This window comes from Anolis carolinensis, chromosome 5 (genome assembly GCF_035594765.1).
Source record: "Anolis carolinensis isolate JA03-04 chromosome 5, rAnoCar3.1.pri, whole genome shotgun sequence".
In the NCBI taxonomy this organism is placed as follows: Eukaryota; Metazoa; Chordata; class Lepidosauria; order Squamata; family Dactyloidae; genus Anolis; species Anolis carolinensis.
In genome coordinates, this window is record NC_085845.1 from 111,143,820 (window position 1) to 111,162,052 (window position 18,233).

At 38.4% G+C, this 18,233-nt stretch overlaps 1 protein-coding gene across 5 annotated transcripts in view; it reads right to left on the bottom strand.

Moving 5' to 3' along the window:
* Positions 1-1,240: 1,240 nt before the first annotated feature.
* ppargc1a (PPARG coactivator 1 alpha) overlaps positions 1,241-18,233 on the bottom strand; it is a 752,174-nt gene continuing 735,181 nt past the window's right edge. For all 5 annotated transcript variants that reach the window (XM_062982166.1, XM_008111282.3, XM_003221345.4 and 2 more), the window contains 3 exons: positions 12,045-12,166; positions 11,520-11,671; positions 1,241-7,398 (listed from right to left, as the gene is read on the bottom strand). In XM_062982166.1, coding sequence (XP_062838236.1) covers positions 7,295-7,398; positions 11,520-11,671; positions 12,045-12,166 — 378 coding nt within the window. In that variant the 3' untranslated portion in view covers positions 1,241-7,294. The remainder of the gene's footprint in view (positions 7,399-11,519; positions 11,672-12,044; positions 12,167-18,233) is intronic.

Consider the following 18,233-nt stretch of genomic DNA (forward strand, 5'->3'; position numbering starts at 1 on the left):
ATGTATGCCACATACTTTTTTAAAAGGGGAAAAATTAATGTACATGTAGAGATGGAACGGAAATCCAGGTAGGGCTATCCTAATAGCTCATCTCCCTTTGTTCAGCACAGCTGTTACAGCTTACTACCTACTGTACACATTTTACAGTAGTTGCACCAGATCGGTAGTTTCAAATTATTGAAAATGTCTATCACATAAGGAACACATTTAGAATCGTCAAATTACATAGCCATTCCAGGTCATTTATCGATAAGATCTTATTTCTCATTACAGCCATACAAAAAAGACCTATAATCATTGCCTACGGGAAGCTCATATCTAAAGGGATATGAAGGTTTTATTCTTTTCAAGGCTGACCCAACTGATTACCAATCGGACAAACCACCTCTTCTTTGCTAGCAGGCCATCAATGGTTGAGAACCACTTGGGACCAATTGTTGTTTCTCTCCCCCAATTGTGGGCTCTTCTGTACGGATTCGGAGCATGTTTTCTCCCCCATTTTACACAGGAATTACTTTGTTATACTGCATGAAAGAGCTGTTGTTTCTAAGTACAGGTTCTCTTCCCAGAAACGGTACTTACCACAGCATGGAAGCAGAGGTAAAACATCTTCATCTAAAAGACATACAGATCTATGCTACAATTTGACAACATGGGACATGTGCTAATATTAAATGTCTTTTTGAAGAACAGAAGCATTTGACAGTTCATTTTGATATAGTGCCCACAGAATTTCCCCAAAGATGTACAGTATATCTGAATCTAGCTACAGTCTTGTGCTTTTGCACTAGATAAACCAGAAAGATGGACATGTTTGTGTTTTCAGTGCAGAGGGAGTAAATGTGCTCTGAAATGTGTATTGCATATAGAGTTGCTGTTCCCAGTCCAGCAAGAGATTTATGCATTGAAAGAAAGCCATTTTCCATGTACAGATCTTATTGAGATTGGGGCAGGGGGAGAACAAGAATTTCCTGTGTGACAATTACAATTATTTTAATTCCATTGATTCATTGATATCTGCAAAGGATGAACCATCTCCAGGAATATAATATTTGCCAGGCCAGCTAATGAAAATACCATCAAAATGAGACCTGCTTCTGAGACAGAAGCTGTTTGGAGAAGGATAGCGAGGTGGAGATGGCAATGGGAACCCACACATATTTTTCTTTATATCAGACAAAAGACAAAAAGACAAACTCCAGCAATGTGCCTCATTCTTGAACATATGATATACTAAATATTGATTTCTTAAAAAATAATTTATTGCTTTAATTTCTTTTCTTTACAGTAGAAGACACTCAAAATCCAGAAAGAAAAAGCTGTAAACGTTTAGTTTGGCATTCACACGATCAAAAGTTAAAATACCTGTATCTTCAATCTACAAAGCAATGAATGGCAAGAATTACTCAGATTGAAAGGGTGCTACAGTATGCAAAACAGAACTTTTGAAAAAGTTCTCTTTTTATTGCTATCTACCTACTCAGGAATACAAAGACAAAAAGAGCGAGCGCAGGAAAGGACACAGTGGAGTCTATTGGAACACAATATGCTGGTGATAAAATGAGAGCAGCTGTCAGACCCAGCCACACAGATCATGGGACGGAATTGGTTTTCCTACACATTGGGACGAGGGAATTAAATAGGTAGGTATGATGTATCTTTTAAACAAAGTAATGAATGCCAAACACCAATAAGTGCACTCCACTTATACTACCCCATTGAATATGAGTAACAACTCAGGTCTGAATCAGTGTGGGAACTGAAGGAACCACATAGGTGAACCCTTCACTATTTCCTTCCCATTTTGTGGCCCTGTTAAGGTTTGCTGGGCTCAGTACATAACTGACAATATGTCCACATGCAAAGTTAGAGTACCTCTGAATCTTGGAAAAAATGTTTTCTAGAGAGTGTAACTCCTAGCCAGCATGTCCACTGACTGGGATTCTATCCAACACTCTTCAACCCCCTGTATACCCATGTATAAGTCTAGAAATTATAGTAAAAAAAAACCCCAAAGAACAGGATTGACTTATATGTGGGTCAATGTGAGTACTGTACCTTAACTGTTATCTAAGAAAGGAACCGTCTCCTTTTATGAGTAGAGTGGCAGAATGCAAGAGCTTAGTCCATCCCAGGACAACCTAAAAGAAGCATTTATTCTCTTCTACTCTTTCCATCTTGGTGCTGCTTCTTTCCTTTTAAAATTCCTGGGTGGAGAAATGGCAGGGATGGTTGGTCTCCCTGATGCTTTTCCCTCGCTGCTAAATGACCCCTAACTTATTCACGGGTCCTATACAAATCCATAACTTTGGCCCCAAAACCTGCTCTCAACTTATACATGAGGTCTACTTATACATGAGTATATCTGGTAATATAGCCTAGATGATATAGCTTCCCATTTACAAGAGCTTTTCCATTTTCTCAGTTCCCCACTGCAAGAGAAAAGCATCTTACTTTGGGGAATGGAAAGCCCTGCAAAGTATCTTGTAAACTGCAAATTCAAATTCCAACTCATAGTTATACCTCAGGATCACTACTGGGAAGTGATGTAAAGAGCATTATTTGAAAGTAAAGAATTTGTTCTGTCCTCTGCTGCCTATTAGCTTTCTCCCAGGCAATCTGGCTTTTGAAGGGCAAATGGCAAGGAAAACAATGGAGCTGCCATGGTTATATTATGAAGGCACCCTCAACAAGGGAAAATTCCACTCCCTTTGTGATATAACTGTGTCTTCCTGAACTTTTACAGTTATAGGAGTATGGCTTTCTAAATGCTGGAGGAATGTCACATGGTTGAGGCGCTGACTTCTCCCGTGCCTTGTGCAACTATTTCTTAGCCTCTTGAGGGTAGTTGAGAGGTTACAAGGTGGATGGGACAAGAACAGCAGCTTATAGCATTTGGACCATGTTTTAAAAGTAAAAACAATTGTGCAAGTTACTTCTAAAAAGCAACAAAGAGTTACTTTTTAAGAACTGGATCAATAAGCGGAAGTCACTCTTTTTCATGGGCTTAGAACTATTACTTTTTCATAATTACTTTGTACAAGTAACTTTTCAAACTCTTGATCTGACTCAGAATGGAGCTATACCTTTGAGCTTGACAGTCACACTGCAAGTTTTTGTCTGAGTGCTCACCCTTTCTCTATCCTGATGCTAGGGACATAAAACAAATGCAAGCATTGGAAGGAAAAAATAGATGGATTTTGATAAAATATTGCTGTGTTTCTCTTACATTCTTTTCCTACTTGAGTGGCAACTGAAAGGGAAACACCCATTCATAGGTCCCACCCACATGGTTCCAGTTCATATTCAATGAAATGGCTTCAGCATGCTATCTGCACACTTAAAGTGGGCAGAACTGGAAAACAATAACCCTGCTTCCACATCCATGAATTTTTAATGATGGGCCAGTTTAGTACAAAATATATTAATTTAGTTTTGCACTCAGGTATGTATTGCCAAGTTCAAAAAGAAATGTGCTGCTCCAATAAGTCGCATTCCACTTCAGTGAGCACGTAAGCAGGAGTGGAGTTTGGGTTCCTCCTCCTTTTCATACACAAGAGTATGAAACATTTTGTACAAAAGACCCACAATTATGCACCATCTACAACTAACAACTTGTACACTGGACTGGCGATTTTTTTCTCATGATCAATACTGACACCACACTTTGCATTGGACATGATGAAGTACACTCTGGGTGCAGCACCCATATGCAGAGGACCTCCAGTAAAGCTCAAGGAAACCCTGTTCCCCACTTTGCCTACCTACATGCAAGTGCAGAAAAAGCAAAAGAAACCATTCAGATGAATGGGAAGACCATATATCCACTGAATACTTTGTCTTCACTTGGTGTAGTCCCTCATCCATGAGACAAATGAGGGGTCCTGATGGGGCTCTGGGCAGGCTCTTATTCCAGTTTATGGGCAAGCACGGGCAGAAGAGGGCTCCACTGAACCTATGTGGGATCCTTGATGCACATTTTCTCATGCGTGCTTTGACACTCAACAAGTAATTTGGTTTTGGCAGGCTGGGAGGATTGGTATACATTCTTAAAGCTATAAGCGCTCTGGGGAATTGCTCATGACTCTGTAAACAAGGAGCAAATGCCCTTATGGGGAAGCTTAACAGAAGCAACAATCTTTCAATGGGCACCTGAACTGAGCTCCAACAGAGTAAGGGACAGGAATGGTGGTAATGGACAAGACATCGGTCATATGGCTGACATGGGTTAATCCATATGAATGGCTTACCCTGTGCCAGTCCTTACACTTTCAAAGGGATCCTATGATTTCTGATACAATCTGAAGGCTCCCATGATGTCATGGGCACCTCTAAGGCCATAATAGTGCATAGTTAAATAATAAGAAGAGGGAGGAAAGAGTTACTGCTTCTAGGGAGGGAAAGGCTATTTTCCCCCAAATTAAAATACATGTAGCAGCCTGACAACCGGTGTGCATCCTAAGTATAAAATTTCCACTGGCCTTTAATTATTTTAGTCACCTCATAATTTATAATAAATAGGTTAATCACAACCGATAAATATGCATCTTTAAGTAAATAAAGGAATGAAGAATTAGTGTTCATTTTTAAAAAAATCATAGATAATCATTGAACTCTGCCAATGAAAAGATTACTGGCTTCAAGAATAGCGTCCAGACACACAGAATTATTGTAAAAACTATAACTGTGCTCTGTACAACAGCAATTTTTCTTTATCAAATTAAAGTCACAATAATTAAAACAAAGTGTCATTTTTAAAAAGGTTTGTGACTTCTAGATTGAAAACTATCAAGTACATAAAATAAAAACACTTCTTAATGTTTACCCACTTAAGAAGCTGTACATAAAATTATGATATTGCTAGAAAAACGTTTAAATGAGAAAATGCTCTCCCCTCCCCTTTAACAAACATTGTGCATATAAAACCACTAAAGAAAGAGATGCAAAAAAGAAAAGCGTGGGAAAAATATTTAAAAGAAAGTTAATGCCTAGGTCACTAAAGTTTTGACAAAGAGATCCAGCCAAAGTTAAGCATTTTCATAATGTAGTTTCTGTATATATTTACTTCAAAAGTAAGCCACGTTGAGTTAAATGGGAGTTATATCAGAGTTAGTTTGCACAGCTTTGTGGTCTTAAACTCCACCAAATTTCAAATGAGGGATTTAGGTACATGCTTTAGCTTTTCCTATGAAATTAATAGTACCTAGTGCAGACAAAGACCTGGGAATGTGAGTCCTTCACTGTCTATATTGCTCACTTCTTTTCTGGGACATGTTTTACCCCCATTTGCCATTTTGCAGTTTTTTACTAGCAAATGAAATTACTAGCTGTATGTCTTTTGAAGAATATGGAGTTTAGCTCTTCTCCCCTCATTTATGTATTACTCTGAAATGCAGGGCTGCTGCTGTCTGATGGCTCCTATGCTACCCTTGTAACATTCATAGTATCTGGTCACAAAGATCAGGGCATCACGTGAACATGCATTTCATCAGCAAAACCATCTTTTCTAACTATTTTGCGATTGATCCTGTAAATTGCTAGAAGTGGTTTTCCACACACTCTCTCCGTTGACCAATGATTTCACCTTCTCTAGCCAGGTCACTAGTGTTCCTAGAAATCTATGATAATCTTACGATAATCTGTCTGTAAGGATAATCTCGCATTAGCAAACTGTATCCAAGTTTAAGTAAACTTTGCTTATAAATAGGCAGGAGGCCTTATGTGCTTGACAGAATCTTCCAACACCTCCGTCAACTTTTCAGCAAGTAAGACTAGAAATTTCAGATTATATGAGCTATTTAGGACATCCAACTGAAATTTACAGGACTTCAATATTGTATACAAGAATTTATGGGAAAGGTATACATAGCATACTCTGGATGACTGTACTGATGTTATATTCCCCACGAAGTGGGCTATATATATTATCTTGGTTCAAAGGTAGTCTGCTTTGACCATGTTTGACCAGTATTCTTGAAGTACTGGCATTCCTGCTAATTGGTTTACTGTGAGACCTAACAGATCAAAAAGCACTAATGTATACATTTCAAGGAGATCTAAAGAACACAAGCAAAAATCTAGCAGATCTGACTTTTAAAAAGGGGGGCGATATATTCTTAACTTTGGCTGAATTCTGGGTAAAGTTGCTAGCTAATTAAAAAAGGGGTGGGTGATGTGCGTAAAGCATCAACTTGTTTGCGCTCCACACACACGCTCACACACACACGCACACACAGGCACACACTTCTCTTTTCTTTACAATCAAATATATATAAGCGTAAGTTCAGCTTTCTAAATAGGTTAGTGTACAATATTGTTCTGCCTCATATAATTACATTTGAATATTTTTGACTAAGAAAAATTTCAGCAGTTTTTTTAAAGAACGCTGCATTTACAGTGCATAGCTGTAACAAAAAAGAGCATTGTCTTGTCATACAGTATGTACACAAAATAAAAATACTCCATTTAACATCTGTAAATACTTGTCTACATTCTTGAATGTAGTAAATAATCTAACTGTACATCAACCCCTCCCCACCCAGCACAGTTACCCTCCACTTCTTGTGTAGTGTAATACCACGTTGGCTCATCAAAGGGAAGAAAAAACACCGAACACGCTGACTGTAATGAGGGTCTTATAATTTTTCTATGTTGGATAAACTTTTCGGACACGGACATGGATGTCACAATTAGAAAGACAAAACTTTTAAATATTAAGGAAGTTTCGAATCCTTCCATTTTTTTTTCTTGCCTTCATGGAAAAAGAGATGGTGGGTGTTGCAGGATTTGTAGTTCTCTTCAGGATTGTCATCATATTAAAACAACATTGTGTGAGAAGGAGTTTGTTTAAAAAAAGCAAAGAAAGAAACTTATTCCCCTCCAAAAAAAATTCCACAGGATGTCTCAGATGTCAGCAGCTAAAGTCTGAATTTGCCTTATTTTGAAAATGTCATATGTACACTTTATGTTTAAGTTCTCAGTGTTTTAATGTATCTCTATGGAACTGCTGCCATTTCATGCAGCTCCCACTTGATACTCTCTACAAAGATCAAATCCCACATCCTCATCACCCTGGGAAAGTAGAGCTCAAACCCAGAGGCACACACGTGTTTACACCAGTTCCATTTTGCCTCTTCATTTCTCAAGCAGCTGTGTCCATGTAAACCATGTTTTTATACGGAGAGTGTAGAGTAGGAGAAATTTGTAAGCATGACTTCTTCACTGTCTATTATTGAAGGACATGACGTCCATGAGGTATTCACCATCCCTCTGTTATCCTTGGCCATGATGCATATTACCTCCGCAAGCTTCGCTGTGCCTCTTTAAGTAAACTGTCGAAATCCATGGAGTCATACTTGCTCTTAGTAGAAGCAGGATCAAAATCGTCTAAATTTGAATCTGGAAGACAAAATATATACTTGATTACATTTCCGGAGTCTTTGTGCTGGCTGATTCACAAGTAACTCTGGTTTGGAAAAAGAATGAAGGTTCTTTAAAGTGAAGTTATGTCATGCACTGAAGATTGTATAGCTTAGTTTCAGTAGGTTTATTGGTTGTAATTCAAAATCTGAGAATGATGAAAGAAAGAAATTATCTATTTCTCATTCTCCAGATACCTATGATTAAGCAGTTTAAAGTAATGAACTGACTTATGAATAGACTGCGTTTTGGGAGTGAAAATTCTCCTTTCTAACCTTCTATGATTTCCAGCTGGCATTAAAGAATGTCAACACTAGACAGTTTCATATAAATAGAATAACTTAACCACTATGATATACTAATTATTCATCTACAACACTGTTTCCCATTTTTAAGAGCCTGTGTACCACTGAGGCAAACATTGGATACATTGTGGACCATCACTATCAATCTCCCCATCTCCTCATCACCCATACATAAAGAAATAAAATTGGTTTTTAAATAATTAGAATTTATTAATCATCATACTAATATTTAGATATAAGATATACATTTTTATTTTTGATGTAAAAACAAAATACTATAATGGGACTTAATGAAAAAAACTATGTGATTTTTGAGCTTGCATTTCTTTCACTAGTTGGGGAATCCTTGGATTGATACTATTGCTCAATGCCACACATGTGTAAGGGAACCACAGTGGTGCAATGGGTTAAACTGAACTGCTGACCTGAAGATCTGTGGTTTGAATCCGCAAAGATGAGGTGAGCTCCCATCTGTCAGCCCCAGCTTCCATGCGGGGACATGAAAGAAGCCTGCCACAGTATGATAACACATCCGGGTGTCCCCTGAGCAACTTCTTTCACACCCATTCTCTCACACCAGAAGCGACTTGCAGTATATTCTCAATTTGCTTCTGACATGATAAAAAAGTAACAGACCAGTTCTTGATAGTAGTAGTCTCTCAGACTGACTCTTGAAGTTCGAGTACTAAAAGCAGCCCAGGCTCCTGTTAATACTTGAGCTTCAAGAGCCAATCTGGGAGAGTGGGCTTTGAGAGCTTCTCTTTTGGCCCAGCCAAAGGAAGAGAGTGCTCACTTGCTTCCTTCCTTTTCCTCTTCATGAGGATGAAATGATGGCACTTCTTTTGGCCCCCATCTTTACTGACCTGCTGACTTCAGATGCTTCCTCATCCTTGCAATCCAGCCTGCAATCCAGGGCTTCATTCTTTCCTCAAAAGCAGATAAGGAATGAAAGATCTAACCATTCCTGCTCCCTGTCTTTGTCCAGTGTTGGACCCTTCCTTCCTTATCCACTCTTGAGGCTGCTGGCAGAGCCCTGTTTGCAATTTCCTCCTTTCAACCAGGTCCTCGCTTCCTGGGCCTGAAAAAGGGGCATAGGCAGCAGCAGCAGCAGCAAGGCAAGGAAAAATTCTTGCCCCTTCCCTTGCAGGTCCAGGTATGGGGGGGAGGGGTTGTAAGGAGGAGACTGCAAATGGGGTTCTGGTAGCAGCCTCCTCAAGAGCTGGTAAGGAAGAGTCCAATGCTGAGCCAAGGGGTGGGTGGGAAGAGAGGCACTGGATCCTTCATTCCTTGCCTGGTCTGAAGCTGCTGCTGTCAGAGCTCAATTTGCAGACCCAGGTAGCGGGAGCTGGGCTGCAAGGAAGAGATTGCAAATGAGGCTCTGGCAGCAGCAGGCTCCTCAAGAACAAGGAAGGATCAGACATTGGGCAGAGGGAGGGGGTTTTACCCTTCATTCCTTACCTACTTTTGAAACAAGAACGAAAACCCTGTTTGCAGGCTTTGTTGAAAGGAGAAGGAGGCAGCTGAAGCCCACAGGTCAGTGAAAGTGGGAAGGGGGGGGGGCAGGAATAGATCCATCATCATTGCCTTCTCATGAAGAAGCAAGGGAAGGAAAAGAGGCACGTGAGCACTCGTGTCTCCTTTTGAATGGGCCACTGGGAAAGGAGCACTCTGAGCTCGAGTACTAACAGGAGCCTGTTGGGCTCTGTTTCAGATGAAGGAGGAGGGGAGGGTCAGCAGGGGAAGAGAGTGTGTGTGTGTTTGTGGGGGGGGGATTATGCCTGTGGGGCTCCTTCCTCAACAGCTGTGTCAACTCAGGTTTTCTGTGAAATACCCCCCTGCACCCCCCCCGCCCCGGACCACTTTTCTGTCTTTTGGGGACCACTGGTTGGGAACTACCGATCTACACTATATAATGAATGAATTTAGTGATGTGGGACTTAAACAGGTTTTAAAAATCTTTGCCAAGGTATAAATTATAGTTCCCTTTACACCACTTTGTAACTGTAGAGAATTAAGGCCATGTGGCAAGGACTAATGGTCTGGCTCCTTCTTATCCAATATTCTTGTAGTAACTAAAAGGGGAGTAGAAAAGGAGTTAACATAACACCCCTTAATGTTTAAAGGATATCAAGAGGAATAGCACTCCTACAGGACTGTAGGGAATTTCAAAGGGTGCCTCTGAGAGCCTCATACATCTCAGCCAGGCTACCTACACAAGGCACTGTGACACTATAATAGCCTGATGACGTGGGATCTGGATATTTAACTAAATACATTAATCCCTTCACCACAATGTTACTAAGTACTGAATGTGCAGCAATATCTTCTGGCTGACACTTCTTAGTGCTCCTAGCAAAACTCATTTATCCAGGAAGTCAACCAGTTCTTTTGAACAAGATTTTTTTTCAGCTAGATAAAACACATTCTCTATTTTAAAGTTGTTTTGACTGTGTTTAATTATTCAATAGCAATTATTTTATTAACTCCACTTATTTTTTTGTTCATTTGTGACATGATACCTCCCAGCCACAAATTAGCCCCTTCTTCTGTGTTTAGTTTACTGCTATCTCTGCCAAACAGCAACCTCAACTAATGACCTTACCCCTAAATCAATACACATTAAATAAAGGCACAGGCATTTCTAATATAAACGCACAGAAGAGCATAACAATACTCTAAAGAGAAAATGGTTTACGGAGACATGATCACATGGAAAACCCTTCAGGAACCCACTCTCAGTGATGAATAATGTTCAAGAAGGTCTCTTTCAGGCAGCTTATTTTATACCCCAGATATTTTTGAGATACTATAAACACCCCTGACTTCATCAACGTAGAAGATAAGTCAAATCAAGTCAAGACTTCAATCCATCTTTGCTGGTTTTATCAGCTAGTGTTTGAACAAATGATTTGCCATCTTTTATATTTTCATCACTGGGCCTCTATCTCTCCAGCAGTCAGCTGCCTCTCCTCAGCTTTACACTATCTATTTAGTCAGTGAAGTGAATTATAGCATATTCACTTTGAACAATGCATATCGCCTTTATCATTTAGACTCTGGGAAGACATCAATTGGTTAGGGAAAATACAGTTTTGTATTCACTTCCTGTCTTGCACAAAGAAAAGGGCAGGGCATAAAAAAACTCAGAAATAAAAAGGATGCTATTATGCAGAAATCTTAATGACTGCAGCTATTAATTTACTAAAAATGCCACACATAGCTACAAAACCAGTCTATTAAAAAGGATTGCAACTGTCACCACTCTCTAGTCTACTGTATATTTAGAAAGAGAAGATTATTTCCAGTCATATAACATTTAACCTAAAATTGTTGAACCTTAATACTGAAACTTGTATTTAATAAGATCTCCTAAAGTGCTAACAGCCTTAGGATGAAAACATGTCAAAAGATATTGTTAGGAAAGCCCTATCAGCCATTTAGAGGTGTTCAGAAAACGAATGCCCATAAGATGTCTACCAATAATGAATTTGTGTGCGAATCTTATTTGCACAACTTCTTTTATTATTGCACCATGAGTTGTAAAGTGTACTACTAGTGAAATAATTTTGCAACTTTCTAAGTACCCCGTTTCACTTCATCCACATTCTAACTGTGTCAGAAATCATGGTCTTCTGTGTAACCATTAATTCTTGGATCCAGTTTAGAAAATAAATCTGAAACAATCACAACCAATTTTAGAATAAGTGTCCTTGATCTTTCTTTTTTTCTTGATCATCAAAGTTAAAATACACCCAAACTGTGAGTGTTGTACTTAAACAAGGCTAAATATCATACCTAGGTCTGCATAGTTAGACTTGCAAAATTGCTTTTGTCCACAAAAATACAGCTCAAAGTCAGGCTCATTGGTTCTGCGCAGAGTGTATCCATTTTCCAGAGCAGCAAAAGCATCACAAGTGTAGCGGTAGGTGATGAAACCATAGTTATCTCTGTAAGTGAAAATAAAACACACACTTGTGAATAAGAATCAGAAAGTACAAAAAGATTGCTATTTCTTTTAAAAAAAAAGAATTCCACTGGGGCTTTCACACCAAAAATACCTAAACTTACCACATCTATTAATTAAAACAACTTCTTATTTCTTGAACAGGAAAACACAATAATAGTTTGAAAAATAAATAGTAGAAAAATGGGAGAAAGGAAAGGTTTTCCAAGCTTCAGACTGACAAATGTCATTAACACTTTGAGGACCAATATTCACTGTCATGATCTTACTGTTTTGTTTTGTTTTTTGCAATTAAAATGCTGCAATTAGTAGGGATATCTTAACAAAGAATAATCTGAAAAGAGTAATTGTTTTACCCATTGTCCTGTAGATTCACAGAGCACTCCTCAATTTCACCAAAAACTTCAAACCGGTCCCTTAGTTCTGCTCGGGTTGTGTCAGGCCCAATTTTGCCAACATAAATTACACGCTGTTCTTCCTGTTGATATAGAGGTGTAGAAAGGTTTCACATGAAAAAGCAGAAAGAGGTGCATGCCTATTTACATTTAGATGCATGACTTTCAAGTGATTTATAATACAAAAAATAATTTATAATGCATAGTATTATACAGAATTGTAACAAATACAAGTAAGATTTTTTTTTAATTTGAGAGAATAGATTTAACTTTAGTTGAAATACACCAGAACAAATATCTGATAAAGGAAATATCTGTTTTGGAACATTCCACATATACACCATACACAAAACACTAGTTTATAAAATATAAGCATATTTAAGGATCTGAGGAGGAAAAATGTGATCAAGATATTAGCTTCTAGAGTACTCAGAAAGCTTGACAAGAAGACTCCTCCTGAGTCCTCTTTATTGTTAGGCTCCAGTCTTTGAAAAGCCATCTCAGATTCACATTTTTCTGTCCCTTTTTCACAACCATGTAGTGGTTAACAGGAAAACAGAAGCGTTGCTGTTCCTTCCATACCCTCCCATCAGCAAGGGATGAAAGAGGTAGAGAAGCAAGAAACAGGTGAGTTTGGGGGGGGGGGGGATTCCTGTGAGAGGTTTTCAAAAATAGCAGATTTTGAAGATATTCATGCAGCAAAGTAATTAATTAAATTAGTCATTCTCTTCTGTTGTAATGGATAATGTTGACAAGGTGATCCCTACTGAAAAATGCAATCACATTTCTACACTACATTCTGCCTAGGATTAACAGAAAATTCAACAGCCTTGCAATTGACTGTTCATTTCAGGAACAGAACACTGTCCTCAAAGCCAGGGCTTCTTAAACATTTTCCACTCGTGGCCCCTTTCTGCCCAATAAATTTTTAAATGACTCCAGGAATATAGGTATACACAATAGATATAAAAATCAAGCATTTACTAAAAATAAATCAACTTGTTAAACAGACTGATTTTGCTTTTGTGGAGTACAGCTGAAGCACTTTCTGCAGAGTCCACTGTAAACACTGATAATCTCTGCTAGTTTCCTACTACACATAAGTTATCCAGATCAAATAATGGGATTGTGGCAAGGAAGAGCAACTATGTAAGTCTCAAAGACTAATTTGGGGCCTTTAAGACCTCAGTGGGCTACAGTATAACCATAAATGCAAACACAGAAGCCAGTTTAGCTGCCATTCTCTCTAATCTTGTATTACTCTGGAATGTACAATTTAGATTTTTGACTCGTTTTTAATGTTCCATGGCATATGGAGGTCACAGGGACACATAAGAGCAGCAGAAATATTTGGTCTTCCATCACCTGAACATGTACTATGGGACAGTCATGGTGTCAAACCCATTCTGAACCTGCTTAAGAATTCTGGGCCCAAAGATAAACCCTGAGATCACAATACAACAAAATGCTATTAAATAAGCAATATTTCTCTTTTCTCACTCATAACTTGCAGGTAGTTGCTCACAGATCCAAGGACCAAGCTATTTTAACCATCTTGATAGCCTTTCCTGTGCAATATTTTAATTCATTTCCTAAGTAAAGGGAATATCTCACATATCTTTTTTTCCTAATACGGAACTGTACTTCCTAGATTACATTAAGCTGATTGTAAATTATTCAATCTAGCTCAGAGGTGTTAACCTTTTAGTCTTGGGGGCTGCATCTAAAAAGCAGTGATTATTTGAGGTCACTGGGGAGAGGGAGAGGATTTCTAGCCCATTACTCTCTTATCTGACTAGCTGTTCTCCAATGTCTGAAAAAATTGTCTTTTATCATATTTGATCCTACAAAGTAAAGTTCATCAGAGACATTTACATACTTGACCGCTTGGCTTTATGGTCTGGGGAAGAGAAACCAGATGCCATCTTAATGTCCACAGGGCTTTGGAAGGAGTTAACTTTGTGACCTTGGACTCTCAGCCTTACAATCACCATAAGTCAGAAACAACTTAGTCACAAAAATAACAAAAGCTTTGAACACATTCACAGTTCAGTTCTTTCTGCTGGTCACCAACAAGATGAAAATGTGTCCTTTTGCTATTTAGCACCCTTTTGGAATGGGAAGAGTCACCTCGCACAGTCTTTTCAAAAAGTTATATTCTACTTTAGTATATTGAGATGCTTTTAAAAAGTGCCAATGCAGGACTGGCAATTACTTCAAAAAGTGTAAAGTGAAGATTTAACATGAAGTATAACTTAATAAATGAATAACATTAAAGTATCTTTCTATCCATGCCAGAATTTCATTGCCTAATTGGAAAAAAAACATTCTAATAGTTTCTGAGATTGAGTTACTTCATACAATCTATGATCAAAAGAACAAATTTGAGGAGAATTTATCTTCTAATGTAAAACAGAGGTATTCCATTAGTTAATCTCAGAGCAAAACTTATACAATGATTAGATAGGACTATCATGCTTGCCAGCAAGATAGCAAGGTTGAGTTCAAGGGTGAAAAGATTTCCCTTCCAAGGTGAGGGTGGAAACTAATCAATGGTTCAAACCAGAACATGATATTCCTAGATTTCCTATTTAAGAACCTCAAGATAAGGACGGTGGCAAAGCTCTGGAGGCGCAGAAACACCCTAAAGGAGAATATCTCAGGATTCATAATTTCGTCACACTTCTTGGCGCCTTGCTAGGTGGTATTTGTTTTAAATGGCTTTGCCTTTTCAAGGAGGATTCAGTCCATTAATCTGGGAATAGTAAAGATTTGCCTGTGTACCGTAATGTATTTGTGTGCCCCTTCCTTGGCTCAGGAAGTCCAGTCAGTGACCGCCATGATATCCTATGGCAGTGCACTCTCCTAGAGCTAAAATGGGCATCATTTATATCACACAGGAGAGTTCATGTCTATGCATAATGCTTCTGCAAATTTTCTATATATGTGCAAATCAGCCCCAGAGCAGGAGGGTTAATGAATCGCACGACTGTGTTCTGGACCAGGTGCAAGCTTCCCTTTCTATGTGTGAGGTAGATTTATATGCTAAGACATACAAAGGAAATTAATATTTTTCCTTTGTTATTTAACATATCGTGACAGTAGCACAGAAAAATTAGAGTATGGAATAGTTATCCTTTTGGATTAGAGCTACCAGAACTCCAGCCTTGTAGGCAGCAGAACTCACTTACCCACATTTCTACACTACATTCCCCAGTTCAGAAAGGACAGAACTTGCCTTCTATGTTCAATATTTGAAAATCTTTTTTGCCATTTACTTATTAGACATTTGCTGTCTTTGATGAATCACTCAGGTTTCATAGGCAGAAGTTCGTGAAAGTGCATTCTGCAGCCTTACGGGGGTGCCAACTTAATTTTGGGGTCTCAAAGCCCCCTAATTACCCTTTTCCCAACCTCCACACTCTCTTATGAAAAATAATTTTCTGGCTAAGAAATAACACCAAAGAGGCAAAATAGCACCCATGGTCTCCCCAGGAATGGAAGTCTACAGGAAGGGTTGAATTTATTATAGCGCATCCCCGATCCAAGAAAAAAATCCTACAACCCACGGAAACAGAATTCATAAACCTAATGTAAATTCAGATTTTAATAATTATTTTAAAGATATGGAATAGATATCAAATAATATCTGTCCTAAATTGATCTTATAAATATCACTACATGACGCTTTGTTTAGAAGAGAAATTAAGATTAAAAATAAGTGGATAACATTTAAAGATGTGTTGGTGTCAGGAGGGTTAGTAAAGAATGAAAATAAATGAAGTATCAGAAATGGAAGTATACAGTTTACATTGGTATTCATATAGATAACTCATTGGATAAGAAATTGTACGGCTTTGAAGTAACTAAATTGGAGTTTGAAATTCAACTGTGTACAGATGAGCATTTAATTGCTAAAATGTATAAACTGTTGTTGAGAATGAAAATGGAAGATGAACATGTAAAGGGCTGTGTGATTAAATTACCTCAAAATATGATATAATATTCAACTATACAGTACGTAAGTATTGTTTCTGCTACAGTGGCATTCTGAACCAAACAGGCAAATACATTAGGTAAGAGCTCTGCCAAGCTTAATTCTGTTCCAGTCTCTTTTTCACTTCACCCTGTTCTATTCAGTTCCTTCTTTCCTGAGCTTTAATCAGTGATGGAGATGTACATTTCCAACTGAAGTAATTATGAGATGCTGCCATTTCCCATGATTCAAGGACCCATGCTGCTACATCCACCCAATTCCTCCCCTGATCTGGTCACAACATGTGTTTATCAGTTGCTTACAGCTTCCCTTTCTGCTCCACTAACACATTTGTTTAGTAGTACCCATCATCCACCCTAAACATACCCAGCCTCATTTGATTTTAGAAACGAAATAGGCTGGGCATGGTTAGCTACATGGATAAGACAACTCCCAGTGTTTCTCTGCATGGCATCGATGATGATGATGACGATGACGATGATGATGATGATGAATGCAACAGAAAGACAAAGTTTACAGGCTTTGCTGAAGCCACTTGTTACTTGCCTTGACAAGCAGGGAAGAAGAGTGCAGGAATAACAAAAAAAAAATCAGTGAAGAAGTATGCTGGTTGAAGACATTATACAGCAAGATGGAGAAATACTCTCAAATGGCTTTGCTTTGGTCCAGTCAGCCAGCAAGGAACTTGCAGAATTGTAAGTGCTCAAACAAAGAACTGCTTTTTAAAAGCATAGCCTAAGGCAATACACCATACAATAGCTTTTTGAATGTGAGAAGTCGAATTCCAAACTACCTTAAGCATTCAGTCTGCAGCTAAGTACTTTTTTCTAGCATATATGGATAGGAAAGGTTGAAACTCCTTCCCCTTCAGGATGGTTTTTCTGTTATATTTCAGACCTCTTACATGCATTTAATGCTCCATCTGATCACACTGTGTTCACATACTATGACTTCTCTGTTCACTATTTATTGAACAAGAAATGGTAAATTTCGATTTCTCCAAGTCCCAACAGATGTTGAGGATAATGAAGCATTTTTTTGTCCTGCAGCTTTGAGACATTTGGGATCCCCTACATTCACAAATGAGCAACAAAAGCTGTGGAGTTTCCCTAGAAAACTGCAAAGCTTTCTGGAAGCAACCCAGTTTTCCTGGAACAGCCCAGCCTGCCTTGAAAACTGTGAAGCATTCCATATAGAAAGGACCACTTCCAGGCAGCTATATGCTGATACTTTTTTTTTTACCAAAGTAAACAGCAGAGTTCCACAACAAGACCACGTGTAGCTGAAGCTTCAGTTAGCTTAAATGTGTTTTCTTGCTGCATGACATTTGGATTGCATAACTTTTAAACCAGCAAAAGTTGCAACCACAACATGGAATACCACTTTATATGTATAATACGTAATTTAGTTTTGCATTTTTTGCACTTTCCCAAAGAATGTAGTGAAAAATAATGTAAGTGAATGAGGATAATTTCCCCATTCTGGAAGCTGCAGAGTTTTCTGTGCATGGTAAAAATTACAGTGCATATAGATTTTGACTGCAACGCTGTTCCATTTCTCAAACTTTCAGTTCTCAGAAACAATGCAGTTCATGTTATGCAGGAACGAACAACAACTACACAAAAATCCCATAATTTGTGGGAATGAACTTGTAATGTGCCACTTTCTTCCTGTCTGTTTCTTGAGAGGTCAAGACCTACATGTTTGATGCCAGTCAGGAAAACAACACAGTTCCATTCCATCCCTAGATTGAAACAATTTGAAAGTTATTCCTCTATATGGCAAACAACCATTTTGAGAAGGCTATTAAGACTATTCAACAGAATACAGCAATATGAATATTCTATATATTCTGAAGAAAAACAGGAGAGTATTCAGTGACAGAAAACCCCCAACAATAGGAATTCTGACCAAAGCCTGCATTGAGGAAATACAGCATAAAGTTCTACCAGGAAGAACTTGGTCATATCTCCACATTCACATCCACTCTTCAGTCTCCATTTTTTTCCTGCCTCTGCTCCCTCCTTGCATGGCATAGCCAAATAACAGAAAAGTAAGGGTAGGGTTCAGCCAAAGATTGTTCTGCTATGTTCTAATAGCTGGATGCACAACATTGATGTCAACCTCAGGATCCTTCAACACCTTCCATTTAG